We start from the raw sequence: 19,910 nt of genomic DNA on the forward strand, positions 1-19,910 counted from the left end.
TTCCTCTCCTGGCACCTGTTGGTAACAAAGCTAGAAATGCCTACTATGAGAGGTATTTGGGAAACAATTTGCTAGAAAATTACTCGCCTGCAAGACCTTCAGTTATGTATCACTTGAGAATGAAACCATTTTATAAATCCATTTGACAGTTTCCTTCCCTATCTTCAATTCTTAACTCCTTCTGAATTCCTGAAAGGATGACTATAAAACCATATTTTCAGTTTAAAAATGCATCATGCTTAGTAAAACACAGAAAAGCAGCTGCTGTTTAAACATGCTTCAGATTAGCAATTCATGGCTAATATCTCTTAAGGATTATTAATCAAGAAGCATTAAATTAAGCTCAGTCATTATATTAGGCTGTGAGGTATAGTCACATGTCTTACCATGCTGTCCCCAGTGATGGCTGGCTTGCATTCAGTCCCTGGAAACTTCTCTGACCTCCTCCCTACATCACTAGCTGCTGCTATAAATTCAAGGTAGAAAGAAGTCTCCATGCTGGGTTTATGTGGTGCAGAATGTAAGAAATTCCCAATCCACAGAAGGCCCCAATTAAAAAAAAAAGTCACTTGTAAATTTGTTGTTTAGTAATTAAAAACATTGTACATTGTTTTGGTATTACCAAGAAAGTGAAAACAAAGTTGCTTCATGCACAAAATGATCCTTAGGTCAACTAATCTGATCCTTTCATTTTTTTGCAGTTGGGAACTCAAACTCAGTCTAGAGAGGCTGATTTTTTTCATAGTAATACAACCATAGTAATACAAACCAATACATAGTAATTTGATTCATAGTAGTTTGAATCAAAACTTAGACACACATGAAGTTTGTGAACTCCAAGTCTAGTCCAAGTCTAATGCTGTTTCTTCTTTTCCCTTTTATTTCATACATGAACACTTCTCTGGGGAAAAAAAAAGGAGAAAGAAAGAAAGAAAGAAAGAAAGAAAGAAAGAAAGAAAGAAAGAAAGAAAGAAAGAAAGAAAGAATGAACTTTGAATATATATTTTGTCATAAAGACATACGCAAACATTGTATATTTGCTCTGAAAACAATAACAGCCTAAATCTTGGTTTAAAAAAATAGAAAAAGCAAGAAAATGCTATTATGTTCACTATTCATGCTGAAGAAGTTAGAGGATCTGCTTTCTTCTACTTAGAGAAGGATAAAGAGAAAAAGATTTCTCTGCATTTATTTAGAGGACTCATCTCTACTTTCAAAGACCACCTCAAATGTTACCCCTGTCCTCTGTGCAAAGAATTCACAACTCATTCTTGTTCTTTGTTTACTCCTCAGTCATAACAATCTCTACTCTGCCTCATTGTTTCAGTTAGTTGTATCAGCAGACTGGCTTCTCCCCATGGACCATGAATTCCTTGAGGTTAACATGGCCTCTTTCATCATGGTCTGTCCGAGCAGCTCTATCATAGGGTTTCTTGCCTAAGAAGTAGTCAGTAAATGTGTTTCAAATGGAACTCAACTGAATTATGCTGAAAATTATCCTTTTATTATTACTGTTTACAACAAGTAGAAAAAGCAGAGTAAGAGAGACCAGAAAAGGGGGGTGGAGAGAAAATGACATGAGAGAATGGAAAGGAAGGAGGAAGAAGAGGAAGGAAAAGAAAGAAGCAAATGAGAGACTGCTAAAAAAGCAGGGCAACATTTAGCCCTGTATAAAATTACCATCTAATATTTCTTACCTTTCTATACACCAGAGTGTAAGCAATTAGGCTTATGTTTTAAAACTGACTGCAAAAAAAAAAAAGCAGAGCCTAATTCCATTTTAAATATATTTTATAAAATCTAATTCTTCATTTAAAGAATAAAAGGATTCATGTCAACATTCAAATGAATTGTATTCCAAAATAAAACCATTAAAACCACAAAAATGTAAATTTCTATAAATTTTGATATTGGATAGATTGATTGATAGATATCCTCCCATAGTTTTATATTTCACCTTTACTGCCTTATTAATATTCCTGCTGATAATACCTCATTTGGGCATAGTAGTTCTGGGATTGGGTAGTCTCACTTGTCAAGTTAAACTGAAAGGGAATGGTTATCATATACCCAGGGAGACTCCTCAGTTCTTTCTTCTTAAACTTCTTCTTAAATTCAGTTCTTTAGCAAGCTGAATTTAAACTTCCTTGCAAACATATATTCAGAAACAATACTTCATTTGTTAGCACATACCATCCTATTAGCTTTGAGAGTTAGTGTTTAGCGTGCTTCCAGGGCCTCAGAGAAATCAAACCCATACTGTGTTAACCTGGTGTAAAAAGAAAAACAGGAAATAATGGGGAAATGAAACAAGATGGCCCAGAAAAATGGAACAAAAATGACAGTAAATTTGTTGTTTTGAAGTTTGACTTTTTAAAAATCTATCTGCAATGTTACTATATGAAAAGAGAGATCAATGGGTAAATGTGCTATATCTGAAAGAATAGTTAGCAAAAAGATGTGTTTTGATTGCCCTGATGAATAAATTACAAAGTCAATATAAATCAGTCATCTCCTAACCTCCCTAATCTCTATGAAATCAAGGAAATCTTGATATACAGACATTCAGAAAAATTATTTGCCACCATTCACAAAATGAGTAAGAAATTGATTATAACAATTACCTAAATAGCTCACTTTCTTATTATTGATTCTATTGTACGTTGTTCTTTAAGATTCTAAGAGCACATAATTTGCAACGTCTTTATTTCCCTACAAGATGTTAAGAGTTTCAGGCTACTTCAGTACCTCTCTGATCTACCAATTCTCAGCCTATTCTTCAAGGTTGAGCAAATCATGGCACTGGGGATGAGCAGTAGTCTTCTCGCCCATTCACAACAAACACCCTTCAAATAACTGCTAAATTTTCAATTATCCCCTGGTGGGTGATTGGGCAATGATCTTAGGCAGTGCTTCTCAGACTATAGTGAGCTCAAGAATCACTAGGGGTGTTCATTAAAAATACAGATTTCTGCCCCTCATTATAATTGTCCTGGGAATGGACATTTTAAGTAAGGACACCAGAGGATTCCTGTTACTAGGCACTTATGGACACAATCTGGGAAATAGTGATGCTGACTTGGGAAGCTCTAGATGTTCTTAACTAGCAGCTTGCTGAGGCTCTTTATAATAAATATAATGCAAAATAATCTGTCTGTAAAAAGAATAATGCATTCAAAGATTTAGTTGGAAGCATTTGACTTAGGAGTCTGAAATAAACTTCACGAATAAAGGAAAAATAACTGAAAAGCAGCAGCAGATGAGAACTGTCATGTGCTCCTTTCCAAGGCCCCTTTCACATCCAGACTTATAGACAGCTAGTACCCCCTTACCTAACACCAGCCACATTAACATACAGTCAGCCTGGACATACACTGAAAATCGTGGTCATATAGATTTAGGGTCAGGGGCATTGGGACCAGATTTAGGTCCATACTGGTAAAGTTGAAAGCATTATAGTCAAGGGATGTGGATAAAAAATGATTTGAAAACAAGAAGAGAAAATGGAATCAAAGAAAAAAAGCCTGAGTCTAGAGTGAGGCCAAGACCTAGACCATGTGAATGGTGGAGGGAGAAATGGGGAACAGGAAGGGAGGCAAAGAAGGCTTTGCTTTGCTGCTGTCAGTTGGACATTCCATTCAACTGCCCCTGGTGGGCATTCCGGCCCACTGAGCATGCCCAGTTTGTGTGACTGACTTTCACCAAGTAGAACAATCAACAAGATCACCATAAAGGCTTTACCAACACCAGGCCAGTAAAGTGACCACTGAAAACCATTCCCAAATTTGTGATCAGTGGACCCAAGTTTAGGGAGAGGAACTCCTTTGGTCTACAAAAATGGTTTGAGTCCCAGTCTCTAATTTCTTCCTTCTCAGATACTCTGGTCTCCACCCAAGGGACAGTGTTCGGTGAGATGCAGTCATTTTGTTGGTCAGCAGGAGCTCAGAAGCAAGAAAATGTCATAGTGGTAGAATACAGCATCATCCTCCTCAATAGCAGCCCATCGCTGGAAGCTTCCAGATCACTGTGCCAATCAAGTAGAGGAGGGAATGTCCTTTAGAGAACCTTATGTGAGCCTTATCTGAGAAACTTGCCAACTTTCTTGTTCAATTTTTTAGCCATACTATTTCTGATACTTAGGTGCTGTCTCTTAGAGAGCCTAAAACAGCCAAGACATGACTCAGGACATGGAAGAATCTGCAGGTGAGCATCACGAAATCCTGAGGAGCTAAGTGTTTTGTGTCTGTACAATCATATCTATATGTGGGGAGGGGGATAGTGTGGGTCATTAAGGAAGATCTTTACACCTTAAAGATGTTATGAAAAGGTACACCAAAGTAAGGTTATTTCTCTTTTACTCTCCTTTTATTCAAAAATAATAAAGCCACATTGATTGTAAAGGGCCATTGATAGACTAGGAGCCTGAGAGATAATCGTGCCCTACCTTTAAAAATATGTAGTCTACCTGAGAAGAAAGTGGCTACAGCACAAAGAAAGTCTTTTGTTTAACCTTAAATACTGGAAGAGTCCTTTGAAATATTTTCCCCTAATTTTCAAGGATGGTTGCCTATCTGCTTTGCCAAAACAGACTGTGGCTTGATTTGGAGGCTCACCTCTAAGAGTTTCTGTCTTGCCAACTTACCATGTGGCCTGAAATTGCTTAATTCCTTGGACTCAATTTTTTTTTCACTTTTCGAATGAGATTTATTCAAATATAAATATGCCTTGAAAGTGCAAGTCAAAATAATTTAGGTCATTATCAGAAAAGAGAAGTTTCAGGCACCTGAGTGGCTCAGGTGGTTAAGCGTCCAACTTCAGCACAGGTCATGACCTCATGGTTCGTGAATTCGAGCGCCATGTTGGGCTTTGTGCTGACAGCTCAGAGCCTGGAGCCTGCTTTGGATTCTGTGTCTCCCAGTCTCTCTCTCTGCCCCCCCCCCCACTCACACACTTGGCCTCTCTCTCTCTGTCTCAAAAATAAATAAACATTAAAAATCTTTTAAAAATAAAAATAAATAAATAAAAGTGAAGTTTCCATGAGCTTGGGACCAGAAAAGGAACCTGGCAGAAGGTTAGACAAAGGGAAAGAGAGGTAGGCGAGAGGTGGCCAAAGTATGGAAAACAACATGGGGGAGGTGCTGAGGGGGAAGTGAAAGTAAACCGTTATACCACACAATTGCCCTCTCACATTTAAGGGTATAAGGGTTTAATCTCATGGCATCTGAGAGCTGAGCCTTAATAGAGAGAATGTATAGGGTGATACCTACATGACAGGTGAGATAATTAGCAATATAGCATCTTTTATCTTCCCCTTCCCCTTTAATTTAGATTTTGAAAAAAATACTAAGTATCCGCTATTAGCAAGAATGTCAAGTATATGAAATATGAATAAGACACAGCTCCTGCCATCAGAGTTGGCAGAGTTGGCAGTCAAGAAGAAGCACCCGGGGGCACCTGGGTGGCTCAGCTGGTTAAGTGGCAACTTCGACTCAGGTCATGATTTTGTGGTTTGTGAGTTCCAGCCCCACTTTGGGCTCTGTGTGGATAACTCAGAGACTGAAGCCTGCTTCAGATTCTGTGTCTCCCTCTCTCTCTACCCTTCCCCCGCGCTCTCTCTCTCTCTCTCTCTCTCTCTGTCTCTCTCTCTTTCTCTCCCTGAAAAATGAATAAACATTAAAAAAAGAAGGGTGATAGGAGGCAAAGGAGAGAGAGAGGGAATGAGAGAGAGAGAGAAGGCAACAGAAAATAATATTTCTATAACTATTGCATTGGAATTAATAGGAGAGCATTTCAGCAGAGACTTAATTCTTTTTCTGTTCATTTTAGATACTTTTGGAGATATTAACCTCACTCTAGGCATGCTGAACATGGAAGATAATACGAGTAAGGTAAGGAAAATAGAGAAAAGTCTCTTTTGCATTTATTTTCTCTAATCTAATTGCAACATTTCATGTACCTCTTTCTTTCCCTTGACTTCCTCTTTTCTCTCTGGCTTCTTATGTGGCATTCAATCATTCAGAAAATACAGTTATAATGGAAATCATTATAATGTTTAAACAATGACATTAGTATTTGAAAAATCAGAGTATTCAATTATGGAAGCTAGCAAAAGAATGCCCCTTTCTATAACCTTATACAGGCAGATGTGGTAAGAGGGGGATGTCAGACTCACAACCATGTGGATGAGTCTCCTCCTGGATAAGCTGAAACTTCCTAGGAAAATCCCAAAAGATCTTCCCTACTCATCTGTGATGCTGTTTCACAATTAGAGATTTATTTCTCTGGGATGTGAAGGCTTTCTTGGCTTCAAAAACCTTTTATAAAATAGTATCTACCTCCAAGGACACTTGTCTGGGAAGCAGCACACTAGATGCCTCCCAAACAATAGTGAATTGTATTATATTCACTCCTCACACCTTTATGAGGTAGGTGTAGCTGTTTCCATTTCACAACTAAGAAGAGTGAGACCCAGAGCAGTTACATGACCAGAACAGCAGGACTGCATCCAAACACAAGCCTGTCTGACTTTAAAAAAAAAAAAAAAAAAAAAAAAGTTGCTCCTAATCATGATTCAATGCAGCCTCCCTGTGAAGGGCAGGGCCTACATATACCTTTATCCGTGGTTCTCAACCCTGAAGTGTATTGGAATCCCTTATTCGAGGGAGTTATTCCACACCTTCAACAGGGGCACAGTACCTCGAAGGCAATAGGCTTGAGGCTGTTGGGCATTTCAGAACACCAGTCTCTCATCTACCAAAGGCCATGTAGCCACCTAAGGGACCTTTCACATAGTGCCTGGCCAAGCCCCATGATTTCTAAAGGTTAAGATCTGTCCAAAAGAATTCACGACTTTCTCTCTACAAGGCAGAACTAAAGCTAAGGGCATAGAAATCTCTCGTAGGATCTAGCTTCATAGCTTATCAGCCTCCTTGGGAATCACAGTGTGCTCCTTATTACCATAGTCACTCCCTAGTGGTAAGAGCAGTAGTTAGGGTAATGGGCATTTCCAGTCCCCTGAGGGCCCTACAACAGTGATTTTCAAGACTTTGATATGTTAGCTAGGGTGCCTCCACCTTCAGTTAGATGTCCTTGAAGTAATGTTGTCAGGTTAAGATAGTTTTCAGAATGAACTTTGCTTTACATATAAGCCTTCACTCCTAAAGTTGCATATTATGTTCAGGAAGCCCCAATTAAGATATGTAAAATCCATTGTAAAGTAGGAATACATTGCTCAGTTTGATGGTGTTATTCACTTGGACTTAATCTGATTCCTTTAGTTGTGTAACTCAAATTTCTGTGTATGTCCACAGGAAGACATTTATAGTCATCTCACTTCCGTCATTCAGAATACCGACATCTTGGATGATGCAATTGTCCAACGGTTGATTTATTATGCTTCTAAGGACATGAGAGACACCAATGTAAGTTTTATTCTTGATGATGAATCAATGTCAGGGCCAGCAACAGGTCTTTAACTGACCCAGCTGCATCCACGTGGACATTTATAAGCTTCTTGTACGTTGCTGTCTGGACCTCAAATCACTTTCATTTGTTCATATATTATTACAATACCTATTATTTATCCCTTCACTGATAAGGAAACTGAGGCAAAGCTAAAAAAGACTTCAGAGATCATATTTACATGTTGATGTACATGTTGATGCTTAGAGACATTTTATTTTTTTTCAAAGTAACACAGCTATTGACAGAACAAGTAACTAGAACCCAGTTTCCTTTTTCTTCCCATATGAATTATGATTTCTTCATGTATCTACTTATCTACATACGCTAGGCATTATATCTGAAAAATTATTTCTAGAAATAACTTGAGTCCTAAGATGTTATTTTCTTCCAGAAAGGATTTTTACTTGTTATCTGTGAAGGGTACTAACAATCCATGATTAATTTCAGGACTTGAGATTTTGGAGCTGGGGTTGGGGGAGGCAGGGCACATCTGTGACTCCAAGTTGGGCTACAGTTCATGGAGGGCCAATTGAACCTTTCATTTAAATGCAGGCTTTTGGGGTCTTAGACCAAAAGATGAGAAGTGGGATGACCAAGGTCTTCCCATTTGTTAGTACTAAATTCTGTTTATTCTTCCCAAAATACTGCAAAGCAATCCCAACTATAGAACTTATCTCTCCGGATTGACAATCTTTTCCAGATCTTAATTTAGTAATTCATTCTACCCTTTGTTGTGATGTTTTTATGAGTATATTTTTTAATATCTTGTCCGGCTCTTTTTATTTTCCTCAGCAGGAGAGTTCATCAAATTTACCTAGTTGAGCATTACCAAAAGCAGAAGTCCCTCCACATAACTCCACTATCAATGATAACTGGATCAGGACAATACTAAAACCTCAAACTCTAGACTCCTGGCCCCATTTCCCTTCCACCATTCCCCTCAGTCTTTCAACCGTAGTGATTCATCACTTAAACACAAAACATAAATCCTAGGTTCATAGTGCCTGGCTAATTAGCAAGAAAACATATATTGACCTCATATTTACAAGAACCTTATTAAAACATGGTTTTAAACATTCATTAAAATTACATCTGGAGGTGCCTGGGTGGCTCAGTTGGTTGAGCTTCTGACTCTTGATTTGGGCTCAGGTCATGATCCCAGGGACATATGGGATCAAGCCCTTCACTGGTCTCCACGCTGAGCATGGAGCCTGCTTAAGATACTCTCTCTCTTTCTTTCTGCCCCTTTTCCGTGCTCGTGCTCCTCTCTTAAAAAAAAAATAAATAACCTCCATTTTGGCAGCTACTGACCCCTACTCTAGAGGCTCCCCCCCCCCACTGCCCCCGCTGGGAGAGTAACAGCCTGTTCTCTCTATCCCAAAGCCAGGGGAACTCATAATATTAGCTAGAGTGTTACCTCTCTGCAAACTCACTCTGCTCTTTCTCTAGTTGTTATCGTTATTTTCCTTTTCTTGCTCAGATCCTCAGAGAAACCAGAATGCTGGCAGGTGAGGTTTTGGTGTCTCTTGCTGCACATGATTTCAACTCTGTGATGTATGAAGTCCAAAGTAACTTCAGGATACTGGAGCTACCAAATGAATTCATTGTGCTTGCTTTGGCTGAACTGGCAACAAGCTATGGTATGGAGGAAATAACCGCCACATTTTCCTGGGAAACAACTACCCTGACTAATTGTCTAAAACCAAATGGGTGCAAACAACAGAAAGGAGAACATACCTCCCTTCTGCTGTGCTAAAGAATATCAATAGCAGGATTTAGGCAGCTGTTTCTGAGCATAGATGAGTCTGCTGACTCACCATGAGTCCATGCTGCCCTGGATTTGGCTGGACTCCCTCCCACCCTCACCATCCCTTTCATCTGGCTCTGTTTTTGCAAAAGCCCTTTTTCTGCGAGGCACGTTCCACAAACCACTGGACATTTACATGAACTAAGGGTTTGTTATGATTTTTTTTCTACACCATTTTACTTGACAGATATTTATTTGTTTGCTTGTTTACTTATTTATTGAGAGCCTATTACCTGTGCTAGGCCCTGGGGATGCAGGAAATTTCTGGTGGGAGAGATGGACATTAATAAAATAATTATCCAAATAAGCAACTGCTACCAAAAAACAGGTACAGGTGACTTTATAGCTAGCACCTTATTTTAAACCGACCACTCCTTGATTCTCTAACTACAGACAGGCATCATGGCAAGAGAGGGATAGAGGCGGATATCTTCCCGCTGCACCTCATCTGTGCCCCCCATGCAGCCTTGAAATGCTGACATGAAGAGTCACAGAACATCCCAGTGTGAGGGGTTAATGCTTTTCTCCTCTTGTGCCCCTCTTGGCAGTGTCCCAGAGTATTCCCTTCATGATGATGACCCTGCTCACCATGCAAACCATGCTCAGGCTGGCCGAAGAGGAAAGGATGAAGGGAGTTTTCTGTATTGGTGGGTATCCCTATGGTTCCCTCTTTGTGAAGACCACACTATAAATTGAGCAAATGCTTTATTTTTCCTTTCACTCTTGTTCTGTTCTTTCTAACAATAATAGCTACCATTTATTGAGTGCCTACCCCATGGAAATTTCTCTCTCAATCCTCACTGCAATTATAATTCTATCTCTCTCCATCCTCAAAGCAAGGTAAGTACTATTACCCCATTTTACAGATGAGGAACTGAGGGTCATAGAAATTAAGGAATCTCCTTAAAGTGGTGACCGTCAATGAGATGGAGAGGTAGCATTCATGTCTATGTGACCGCCCAGTCTATACTCTTTCCACTGCCCTAAAAGGCCTCCATTTCTAGCCTCCTTCTTTAGTTCCATCACACTTTCCCCACAATGGTTCTAGGAGCTCACCAGCTCTTAGCAGCAGGCTAAATTTTGGCATTTCCTTATAACACAATATTGTAGTAATGATAAGTAAGCAAACTAATCAAAAATACAAACAATCATAAAATTAAGGAAAATAGGTAAACAAACTGTGGGTCACAAACCCCCTCTCCCCCCAAAACTAAAATACATCTACAGTAATCAAGAGTCTACAAAGAAGAACACGCCCTGGAATTCCTAGGAAAAAACATTTCCAGCACAGTGAGGGGCTTCTTGGAAGAGTCTGGAGACCTGGACTCTTCTCTCTGATCATCCACTGAACCATCAGGTGACTCTGCCCTCTTTCAATCTCATTTTCACCCGAAACATGTCAAGTAGAGTGATTACTAAGATTCCTCTCACCTCTGACGCCCCCAACACTACTGTTTTGTAATATTTAAAAGCCCATGCTGTCAGGAATGTCATCTTTACCTATCAACCAAGTCTTTTCAGTTGTTTTGTCAATTTCTTCTTGTTTTGTCCTCAATGAAGGCAACATTTGTATCTGATACATACTGAGAATTTACTATGTGCCTGAGTACTGCCTTGGGTATTTTAAGATTATTGTTTCCTTTAACCTTACAACAACTATTAGGTAAGTAACATTTTTCCTCCATTTCACAGATGAGAAAATTGAGACGTAGAAAGGTTAACTGTTTGCCTGCGGTCACAGCTAGTATGCGGCAGAGCCAGGATTTGAATTGTGACAGTCTGGCTCAATGACTTGAGCAATTACACTAGATTAGCCCACTTTTCAATTCCTTTAATTTCCTTACTTACTATCACAGCTAACATTGTGTTCTTGCAAATAAACTTTGGTGTCTGTAATAGCATTTCTACCTACAACATCAACAACCAACAGGGAAAAGGAAATAAAATTAGAAATCATCATGGCATTGAATAAGGGATTCTCTGTCTCTGTGTTATAAAGTTATCTAGAACCCTTTGGTCCTAAAGCAAATTTTGCCTGCCACTACAGAACAGGTATAAAGTTTTGTAGTAATCCATCCACTCATCTAGCTCTTCATTCAACCAGCCAATAAGCAGACATCGTGCTTGTTGTTTCAGATACCATCAATAGATAAGACATCCTTTCTCTCATGTTGTTTATAGGCCAGTGCAACACAAACATACATACACACACACACACACACACACACACACACAAGATTATGACAAAGCATAGCAGGAGATTATCAGTTTGAAGAGAAAGTGAATTAGCCAGTTAATGGCCAGCTCTAAGATACTCAGGATGTTTCCAGAGTATTCTTTGCATGTGAGGTATCGTTAAGGAGTAAACTATGAATTTTCTTTTTCATCTAGTGAAACATGAGGGCTGAAGGAACAAAAACTATTATTTAATGCAGTTGATGTAAGTATGTATAGGTTGGTGGTGCAAATATTTTTGCAGGCCCGACATTTTTTTAATTTTATTGAAGGGAAACAGACACATGGAAAAATACAGAAATCAGAAGTGTACAGGTTGATGAGTTGTCACAAAATGAACTTACTCATTTGACCGCCACTCAGGTTAAGAAGCAGGACATTACTAGTACCCCAGAAACTGCCTCACCTTTTCTCCCAATCATCACCATCTTCATCCTCTCCAAGGGTAACCACAACCCTGACAACCATAGATTAGTTTTGTCTATTTTTGAGATCCTACACGTTGTTGTGTGAAACTATAGTCCGTGTTCATTTCTCTATACTATTACGTGCCTGTACTACAATTTTTCCATCCTACCTGTTGGCAGATATTTAAACTGTTTCCTGTTTGAGGCTATTACTAAAAAAAGTGAATATGAACATTCTTGTATAAGTTTTTTAGTTCCTATATACTTGTGTAGCTAATGACTATATAATTAGGAGTGGAATTTCTGGGTCATGAAGAACACATATTCAACTTTGGTAGATCGCGTAAAACAGCTTTCTAAAATGTTTGTATCAATTCGTGCTCCACGCCCCCCACCCCAGGCAGTATGTGAAAATACCAACTGCACCTTAGTCTTACCAACATTTGAAATTGTCTGAAATTTTAGCAATTCTGGATGGTCTGTTGCAATATCTCATTATGGTTTTAATTTGCATTTTACTAATGTGGCTGAACACTTTTTATGTTCAGTCACTTTTTATGGTACAGTCATAACATTTTACAGAAATTATTACACATTTGCTAATCATCAGTGCACTCTTCTCAAATTATTTTACAGTCCCTCCCATCTTTAAATTTTTCTCAGTCTGTGGTTGTTTTTAAAATGCAGCCCTTGAGAAGTTCAGCAAGGCCATTTACAAGTATGTCAACCACTGGAGAGACTTCCCCTATCCCAGATTGGACGCCAACCGACTATCTGACAAGATCTTCATGCTGTTCCGGTATATAATGGAGAAGTGGGCCCCCGTTACCTCACCCGTGCAAGTGAGTGGTGGCCTCAACGTGTCTCAAGCTAGCTCTCCGTCCCTGCTGGTTGAACTTGCTCCATTCTTTCTGACGTGATAATGAGTCTCAGTTGTTTTGGAATGCTATGAGTTGTGATTTATCAGGTTTATCAAATATTTTGTTTTTCCTGTTTCAAATCACTGTTTATTCATTCCTGAACTAATATTTATTGAGTCCCCATGATATGCCAGACACTGTTCCAAATTCTGGGGATACAGCAGGGATTAAACAGACCAAAATCACCACTCTCATGGAACCAACATTCCAATGTATGGAAAGAACAATAAATAACTGAAAATGAGTAAAATATACATAAAGTTAGTTATTTCATGCCTTATATAACCCATAACCCATATTTGGGATGAGCCATTGACTGAGAAAAACAACAGGCCATAGAAATTTCCTATGTCTATGAAGATGACCATGAAATAAAATAACATCTAAAGAATGTTCATAACTGCTTCAAAATATTGTAATGTCTTGCACAGAATAGGTAACAAAGTGCATTCACATATAATCCCTTGCTTATCTTGCTTAACTGGTATAATTTTTAAATGTAGTATAAATTAAATCCTTTTTAGGTCCTTTATTGCTATATTATAAAAGATGCAACACATAGCCTTCTCTAGTTCAGTTTCTTTTCTATACTTTAAGCTACCAAAGCATTTATTTTTTTAACATGCTGGGGTAGTTAAATCATTAGCAAACATGGAACTTTTAAAATATCCTGTAGAAGTCTTCTCTTTAGGGCACCTGAAAATCAAAATTCAATACAAATTTGCCAAGCACTTTCCTAGCTTCCCACAGAAAGAGTTAGACAAGTGACTAGAAGGTACACAAAAGTAATAAGGGAACACAGAGAGAGAAGCACTTAACTCCTGTGGTGAGTACTGGAAAGGCCATGACATTGAAACTGAGCTTGCAGCCTATAAAGACATTCACTGCAGGCAAGATGCATTCCCTAAAGAGGCAATAAAACCCACTGAAGCATAGGCTGAGATGAGATAACATGCACACTTGAGTGAGCCCAGTGGGAGAAAGAGAAGGGGAGAAGAGAAAAGGGGAATATAAAGGGGCAGAAATAAATGAAACTAGATAGGTGGTCTTGGCCATACAATGAAGGGCCTTGAATGCTACACAGGAGCTTGGACTTTTTTTTAATAGGAAATGAGAGACCTTTGAAAGGGTTCTAAGCAAGGAATAATTTTCAAGAAGCAAAGGGAGATCTATGGAGTATTGTTCCAGTGCTCAAGCAAGAATAATCTTGAAAAGTGTCCATTGCTTGGAAATGTCCAATTCCTTAAAAGAATCGTCCAGCTGACACACAGTTGGGTGAAATAAATGGTTGTTATTATGAGCCACTAAGTTTTGAGATGCTTTGCTGTATGACAAAACTTAGCAGGCAGAAAAAAATTCATCATATAATATTAGGTAGAAAAAGCAGAATGTAGAACTATAAAGAATAACACTAATTTTTTAAAAAATTAAAATGTATGCAGAAAGTATAGAAAAAATTTCAAATAAATAAAAATCATATTAAAATACACCAAACTGTATGGTCATGGGTACTATAGATACTATTAGCAATGTGAATACTGTGTTTTCTTCTTCATCATAACTTTTGTGATTTCTAAACTTTTATAATCAACCTATTACACTTATATTTTATACATGTTCATTTTTGTGTCAATAGAAGCCAGATTATAATGGATTGAGGAATAAATGAGAAGTGAGAAGTGGAGATAGCAAATGTAGACCTCTCTTTCAGAGAGCTTTGCTTTTTTTGTTTGTTTGTTTCAAGTTTTTATTTAAATTCTAGTTAATTAACATATAGTGTACTATTGGTTTCAGGAGTAGAATTTACTGATTCAGCATTTCCACTTTTTTAAGGAAAGAAACAGAATCGGGGTCTAAGTAATACGGAGTCAAAGAATTTTTTTTTTAATTTTTTTTTCCAACGTTTATTTTATTTTTAAGACAGAGAGAGACAGAGCATGAACAGGGGAGGGGCAGAGAGAGAGGGAGACACAGAATCGGAAACAGGCTCCAGGCTCTGAGCCATCAGCCCAGAACCTGACGCGGGGCTCGAACTCCCGGACCGCGAGATCGTGACCTGGCTGAAGTCGGACGCTTAACAAAGAATTTTTTTTAAACATGAGGGAAATTCGGGGCGCCTGGGTGGCTCAGTCGGTTGGGCACCCAACTTCAGCTCAGGTCATGATTTCATAGTTCGTGACTCTGAGCCTCGTGTAAGGCTCTGTGCTGACAGCTCGGAGCCTGGAGCCTGCTTCAGATTCTGTGTTTCCTTCTCTCTCTGCCTCTCCCCTGTTCATGCTCTGTCTCTGTCTGTCTCAAAAATAAATAAAAACATTTAAAAATTTTTTAAAAACTAAATATGAGGGAAATTTTAAATCTGTTAGCATATTGAAAGAAAGTGACCATTAGAGAAAGGTTTAAGAAATCTTTTCTTTTCTTTTTTTTAATGGTTATATTTATTTTTGAGACAGAGAGAGACAGAGCATGAACAGGGAAGGGGCAGAGAGAAAGGGAGACATAGAATCCAAAGCAGGCTCCAGGCTCTGAGCTATCAGCACAGAGCCCCACGCGGGGCTCCAACTCGTCAACCGCGAGATCATGACCTGAGCCGAAGTCCGACGCTCAACCGACTGAGCCAACCAGGCACCCCAAGAACTCTTTTCTTAAGAAAGACATAGGGAGACAGGAAAAATACTAAAATGAGTAATAGTATAGATATAGGTGTAGATATAGCTATAAATACAAATATAAATATAATTGCCTCGTGCAATGATCTTAACCTAACCATTTTTTGAAGGAATCTTTCTTGGTTGAAAACAGTGAGGAAAGTTTTTGGGGGTTGTCTAAAGCCCCTGATATTCTGAGAAATGTACAGAAAACATAGTGAAATATTAGAAATGGTATTTGTTTGCTGCCTCTGCAGACTTTGGCCATTGTTAAGGCGCATGGCCCCACGGTGAGCCTGCTGCTTCATCGGGAAGACCTCTGCGAATATGCCCTGGACCAGGTACCCTGGCTCCTGAACCAGTATAAAGACAAAGAGATTGATTTCCACGTCACTCAGGTAAGAGCCACGCCCTAAAGGAACAGATTCAGAGTCTACTGGCAACCATCCTGAAAGACAGTAAATCCCAAGAGGTCCAAGGGAACTGAAATACTGGTTTGGGCAGCTGAACTTAAATATTTTTTGAGGAATAGGAGGTAGAGAAGAGGTTGGCATAGCTGGGTGATGGAATCTCCAAAAAGAGATTAAGAATTTTCTTTTCAAGCTGCTGAGGCACGAATCACTAAAGAAAACTGGTAACTGCAGGAAGGTGATGGGTTTGCCTCACAAAACATAATTGTCTTCCACATCCTGTGCTGCTGCTTCACAGGCAGCCTCCAACTAACGTTTGAGAGCTTTCATTCTAGAGTCTAAAACAAATATTGACCGCGGTGGTCCTTTATGATGCTGCCCTTCCAAAGGGCTTGAGAAAAACCATCTTTATCAATTTACTCCACCAGGTAAGAAAACCCTGCTGTCAGATCTGATTGTTTCACTTTCACTGGTTTTCTGTTGTTAACATCTCCCTCCTGGTTCTTCTTTCTCATTCAGGTGTGCAGAGTTTCAGAGCCTCCAGTAAAGGAAAATGAAATTGAAGCTTCAAGCTGTTTCCTCATTCTAGGTAGGACCCAGCATCCAGAGGGTTTTCAATAAAAATGTTTCCCAGTGATGATGACAACAATGATGAAGGGTGTGCAAACTATCACATTAGTTATTTCACACACACACACACACACACACACAAAACATTCCTTCAAACTCACAGTATTCTGTGCCTCTCCCTATCCTACCCATTCCCAAGAGAAGCGCAACAGGTAGGGGAATCAATTACTCTGGTTTCCCCAGAAGTCCTTTACTTCTAGTTCTAAAACCAGAAAATTTCCAGACATACTTTGGGGATTAACCCCTTTCCAGATATATGGTTGGCAAATACTTTTCCCATCCCATGTATTGCTTTTTCATTTTGTTAATTTATTTTTTTCTGCTGAGCAGAAGATTTTTGGCTTGGTATAGTTCTGCTTATTTATTTTTGCCTTTGTTGCTTTTGGTGTCAAATCCAAAAAAGATCATTCTAAGACCATTGTCAAGGAGCTTACCACCTATGTTTTCTTCCAGGAGCTTTATGGTTTCAGGTCTTATATTCATGTCGCTTTTTTTTTTAAATTTTTTTTGACATTTATTTATTTTTGAGACAGAGAGAGAGAGAGAGAGAGCATGAACAGGGGAGGGTCAGAGACAGAGGGAGACACAGAATCTGAAACAGGCTCCAGGCTCTGAGCTGTCAGCACAGAGCCCGACGTGGGGCTCGAACTCATGGACCGCGAGAGCATGACCTGAGCCGAAGTCGGACGCTTAACTGACGCAGCCACCCAGGTGCCCCTCATGTCACTTTTTTAAATTTGATCTTTGTATATGGTATAAGGTAAGGATCCAGTTTCATTCTTTGACATGTGGCTGTCCAGTTTTTCCAACACAATTTATTGAAGAGTCTATCCTTTCCCTGATATATTTTTTGGCTCCTTTGTCAAAAATTAATTGACCACATATGCATGAATTTATTTCCAGGCAAACAAGGGTGAATTGGTAATCCTAGGGATACAAAATGCTTTTTTTTCTTGGTATTTGAGTTTATTTGAAACTGTGTCAAACCCAAAGTCATGCTTTTTTCTCCCTGGTTATCTCTTAGTACCTATTCCTTCTCTCTCTCTCTCTCTCTCTCTCTCTCTCTCTCTCTCTCTCTCTCCCTTTACTCTTTCCCTTTCCTTCTTGCTTTCACATCACAATACCACTTGTTGCTTGGTTAGAATAACAGGAACGAGTGGTAGAGGGAGCACAAAGCTCTCAGAGTCAGTATACAAACTCTGTTCTAACATAGACCCTAAGAAGTAAGGACAAGAGCAATCCCATACCTCCCAGACATCCTCCCTCCCCCAAAAAATGTCATTTCTATTACTTCACTACATACCTTTCTATTATATCCTAGGTCTTTCCTAATTGATCCCTCTGTTTTTATTCTTTCCTCTGTTCTATGCTCGATGTAATTAACTGTTTCACCTTATCTCTGATAAGTGTGAACCTAAACTGCTCTACTCACATCAGGCCTTCTCTCTCTTCCCTGCTTCCTGCCTTACTCATGTAGCTCTCTAGTTCCACAAATGGTGAAGCATCACTCCAACCTTTGCCTCCATGTTCATAAGGCATTCTCCCCCTGTCTCCTCTCCTTTCCTCCTCTCATATTGAATTAGGGCCAACCCTAGTAACCTTATCTTGATTCCATTGTAAAAAACCTCATTTCCAAATAAAGTCATATTCACAGGTATGAACCGATGTGGACCTAAGTATATAAATCTCTCTTAGTGACCAAACTGCCTAATTCTGTGTTGCTAAAGATGCACCAATATCATAAAATCTAATTACCAACCAAAGAGTGACAATCTTCATGGAATCCCCCCTTTCCCATTTGCAAGTATTTTACCTAAGGTGAAAATGAGTTCTGTGACCAGCATTTCTTCAACCTTCAGCCCATTCCAACCCTGCAGACCTGATGGAATTTTTTGATGAACAATTGAGAAATAATAATGAAACCTTTCGAACGGGAATCTTGACTTTGTTAAGATCGGCTATCAATGCTGAGGGTAAGCAAAGGGATGAAGTCACAGTGGTTTATTTTGTGCCAAGAAGAAAACTGAAGCCTATGCATTCTCTAACTCTATTCTATGTCTTTGGGGTGTTTATAGAGGATCACATTCAAGTGAAACTCTGTCTTCTCTGTCATCTACAATCTACTAATTTTAAACAGGCATTTTCAATCACCTCTCTTCTTCATGATATTTAGAGATATACCTAGGGGAGAAGGACAAGTAGAATTAGAATTTAAAAGATCTAGTAAGCTGGTTAAGTGGCCCAATAAATAGAGAGTAGGTGGGAGGAATGCACAATATTCCAGAGATTAGTACATTTAGAAAAGAGCAGAATGTAATGAAATATCCTATTTCATTAATGCCAAGAAGCACATACTTTCATGATATTGGAGTGCGTCTCATAATTGATACCATCTTTAATTATAATCTGCCACTATAAGGGGTTTTTTGGTACAATATAAAATAATGATGTCTCATAAAGTTGATGATATCTTGGATTCAATACAATATGAAATATATTACATTATAATATTTTTAAAAATTAAGTTAACCCTGGGATTTACTGAAGAATCAGCAGACAAGAAACATAGTCTCACAAAATTTACAGCTAATCCATTGGGCATGATATATTGAGTCCACTTTGGAACCTAACATTTTAAACAAGATGAAACCAAATACAATAGGGAGCAAAGAGAGCAACTAACATCTTTCAAAAATTGGAAAAGAAGAGAGTAAGAGAAAACTGAATAACATTAAATGTTATGGACAAAAGACTTTGCAGTTATGTGCCATAAGTCTAATAGGTTTTCATCAGTCCTAGAACATACTGTACTCCTACTGAACCCAGTCTCTTAATTTCTCTCCCTGTCTTTCAGAGCCCAAATTGAGGGATTATATCACTTCAATTGAAAGAACAGTCAAAGTTGTCATGGGCGACCTCAGTATAAAAGTAAGAGAATTAATGGGGACTTTGATTTTTGATGATGTTTTAATGAATTAATGAAATGGTTTTGATTCTTTAAAAATCTACTTATGAGATTGCTTTATAAAGAGCTCAGTGATGAATTCTATTTTTAGTAGAATTCCATCTTTCCCTGAAAGATAAACTATATCAAGGTAAATTCTAAAGTACACTCAGTTCAAGGGCTTATTAGTATAAAAAAAGATTTTTGCCTAGAGCATCACAGAGCTATGCTCTTCAAGTAGTTTTAAAATTGTTAATTATAAAAATAACATATCTTCCTCCAAAAAAATAATAACCCCTAAACCTGTTTTTTTTTTTTTAATTTTAGCTTAGATATCCTATTTTCCAACTAGGAAGCACCTACAGCAAGTTTTGAACATAGTAGATTGTGCAGTATTTCCTGATTATTTGATTAAAGCATTCCATATCAGAAAAGATATATAACTTGT

At 38.6% G+C, this 19,910-nt stretch overlaps 1 protein-coding gene across 1 annotated transcript in view; it reads left to right on the top strand.

The window, feature by feature from the left end:
- The first annotated feature begins 4,175 nt into the window (after window positions 1–4,175).
- Window positions 4,176–19,910, top strand: part of MROH2B (maestro heat like repeat family member 2B) — a 72,048-nt gene continuing 56,313 nt past the window's right edge. The window contains exons 1-11 of the mRNA XM_030306859.1: window positions 4,176–4,203; window positions 5,827–5,888; window positions 7,311–7,421; window positions 8,945–9,104; window positions 9,820–9,918; window positions 12,601–12,755; window positions 15,736–15,876; window positions 16,224–16,316; window positions 16,408–16,477; window positions 18,378–18,491; window positions 19,373–19,446. Of these exons, the coding sequence (XP_030162719.1) occupies window positions 4,176–4,203; window positions 5,827–5,888; window positions 7,311–7,421; window positions 8,945–9,104; window positions 9,820–9,918; window positions 12,601–12,755; window positions 15,736–15,876; window positions 16,224–16,316; window positions 16,408–16,477; window positions 18,378–18,491; window positions 19,373–19,446 (1,107 nt within the window). The remainder of the gene's footprint in view (window positions 4,204–5,826; window positions 5,889–7,310; window positions 7,422–8,944; window positions 9,105–9,819; window positions 9,919–12,600; window positions 12,756–15,735; window positions 15,877–16,223; window positions 16,317–16,407; window positions 16,478–18,377; window positions 18,492–19,372; window positions 19,447–19,910) is intronic.

Source organism: Lynx canadensis, chromosome A1 (assembly GCF_007474595.2).
Source record: "Lynx canadensis isolate LIC74 chromosome A1, mLynCan4.pri.v2, whole genome shotgun sequence".
NCBI lineage: Eukaryota > Metazoa > Chordata > Mammalia > Carnivora > Felidae > Lynx > Lynx canadensis.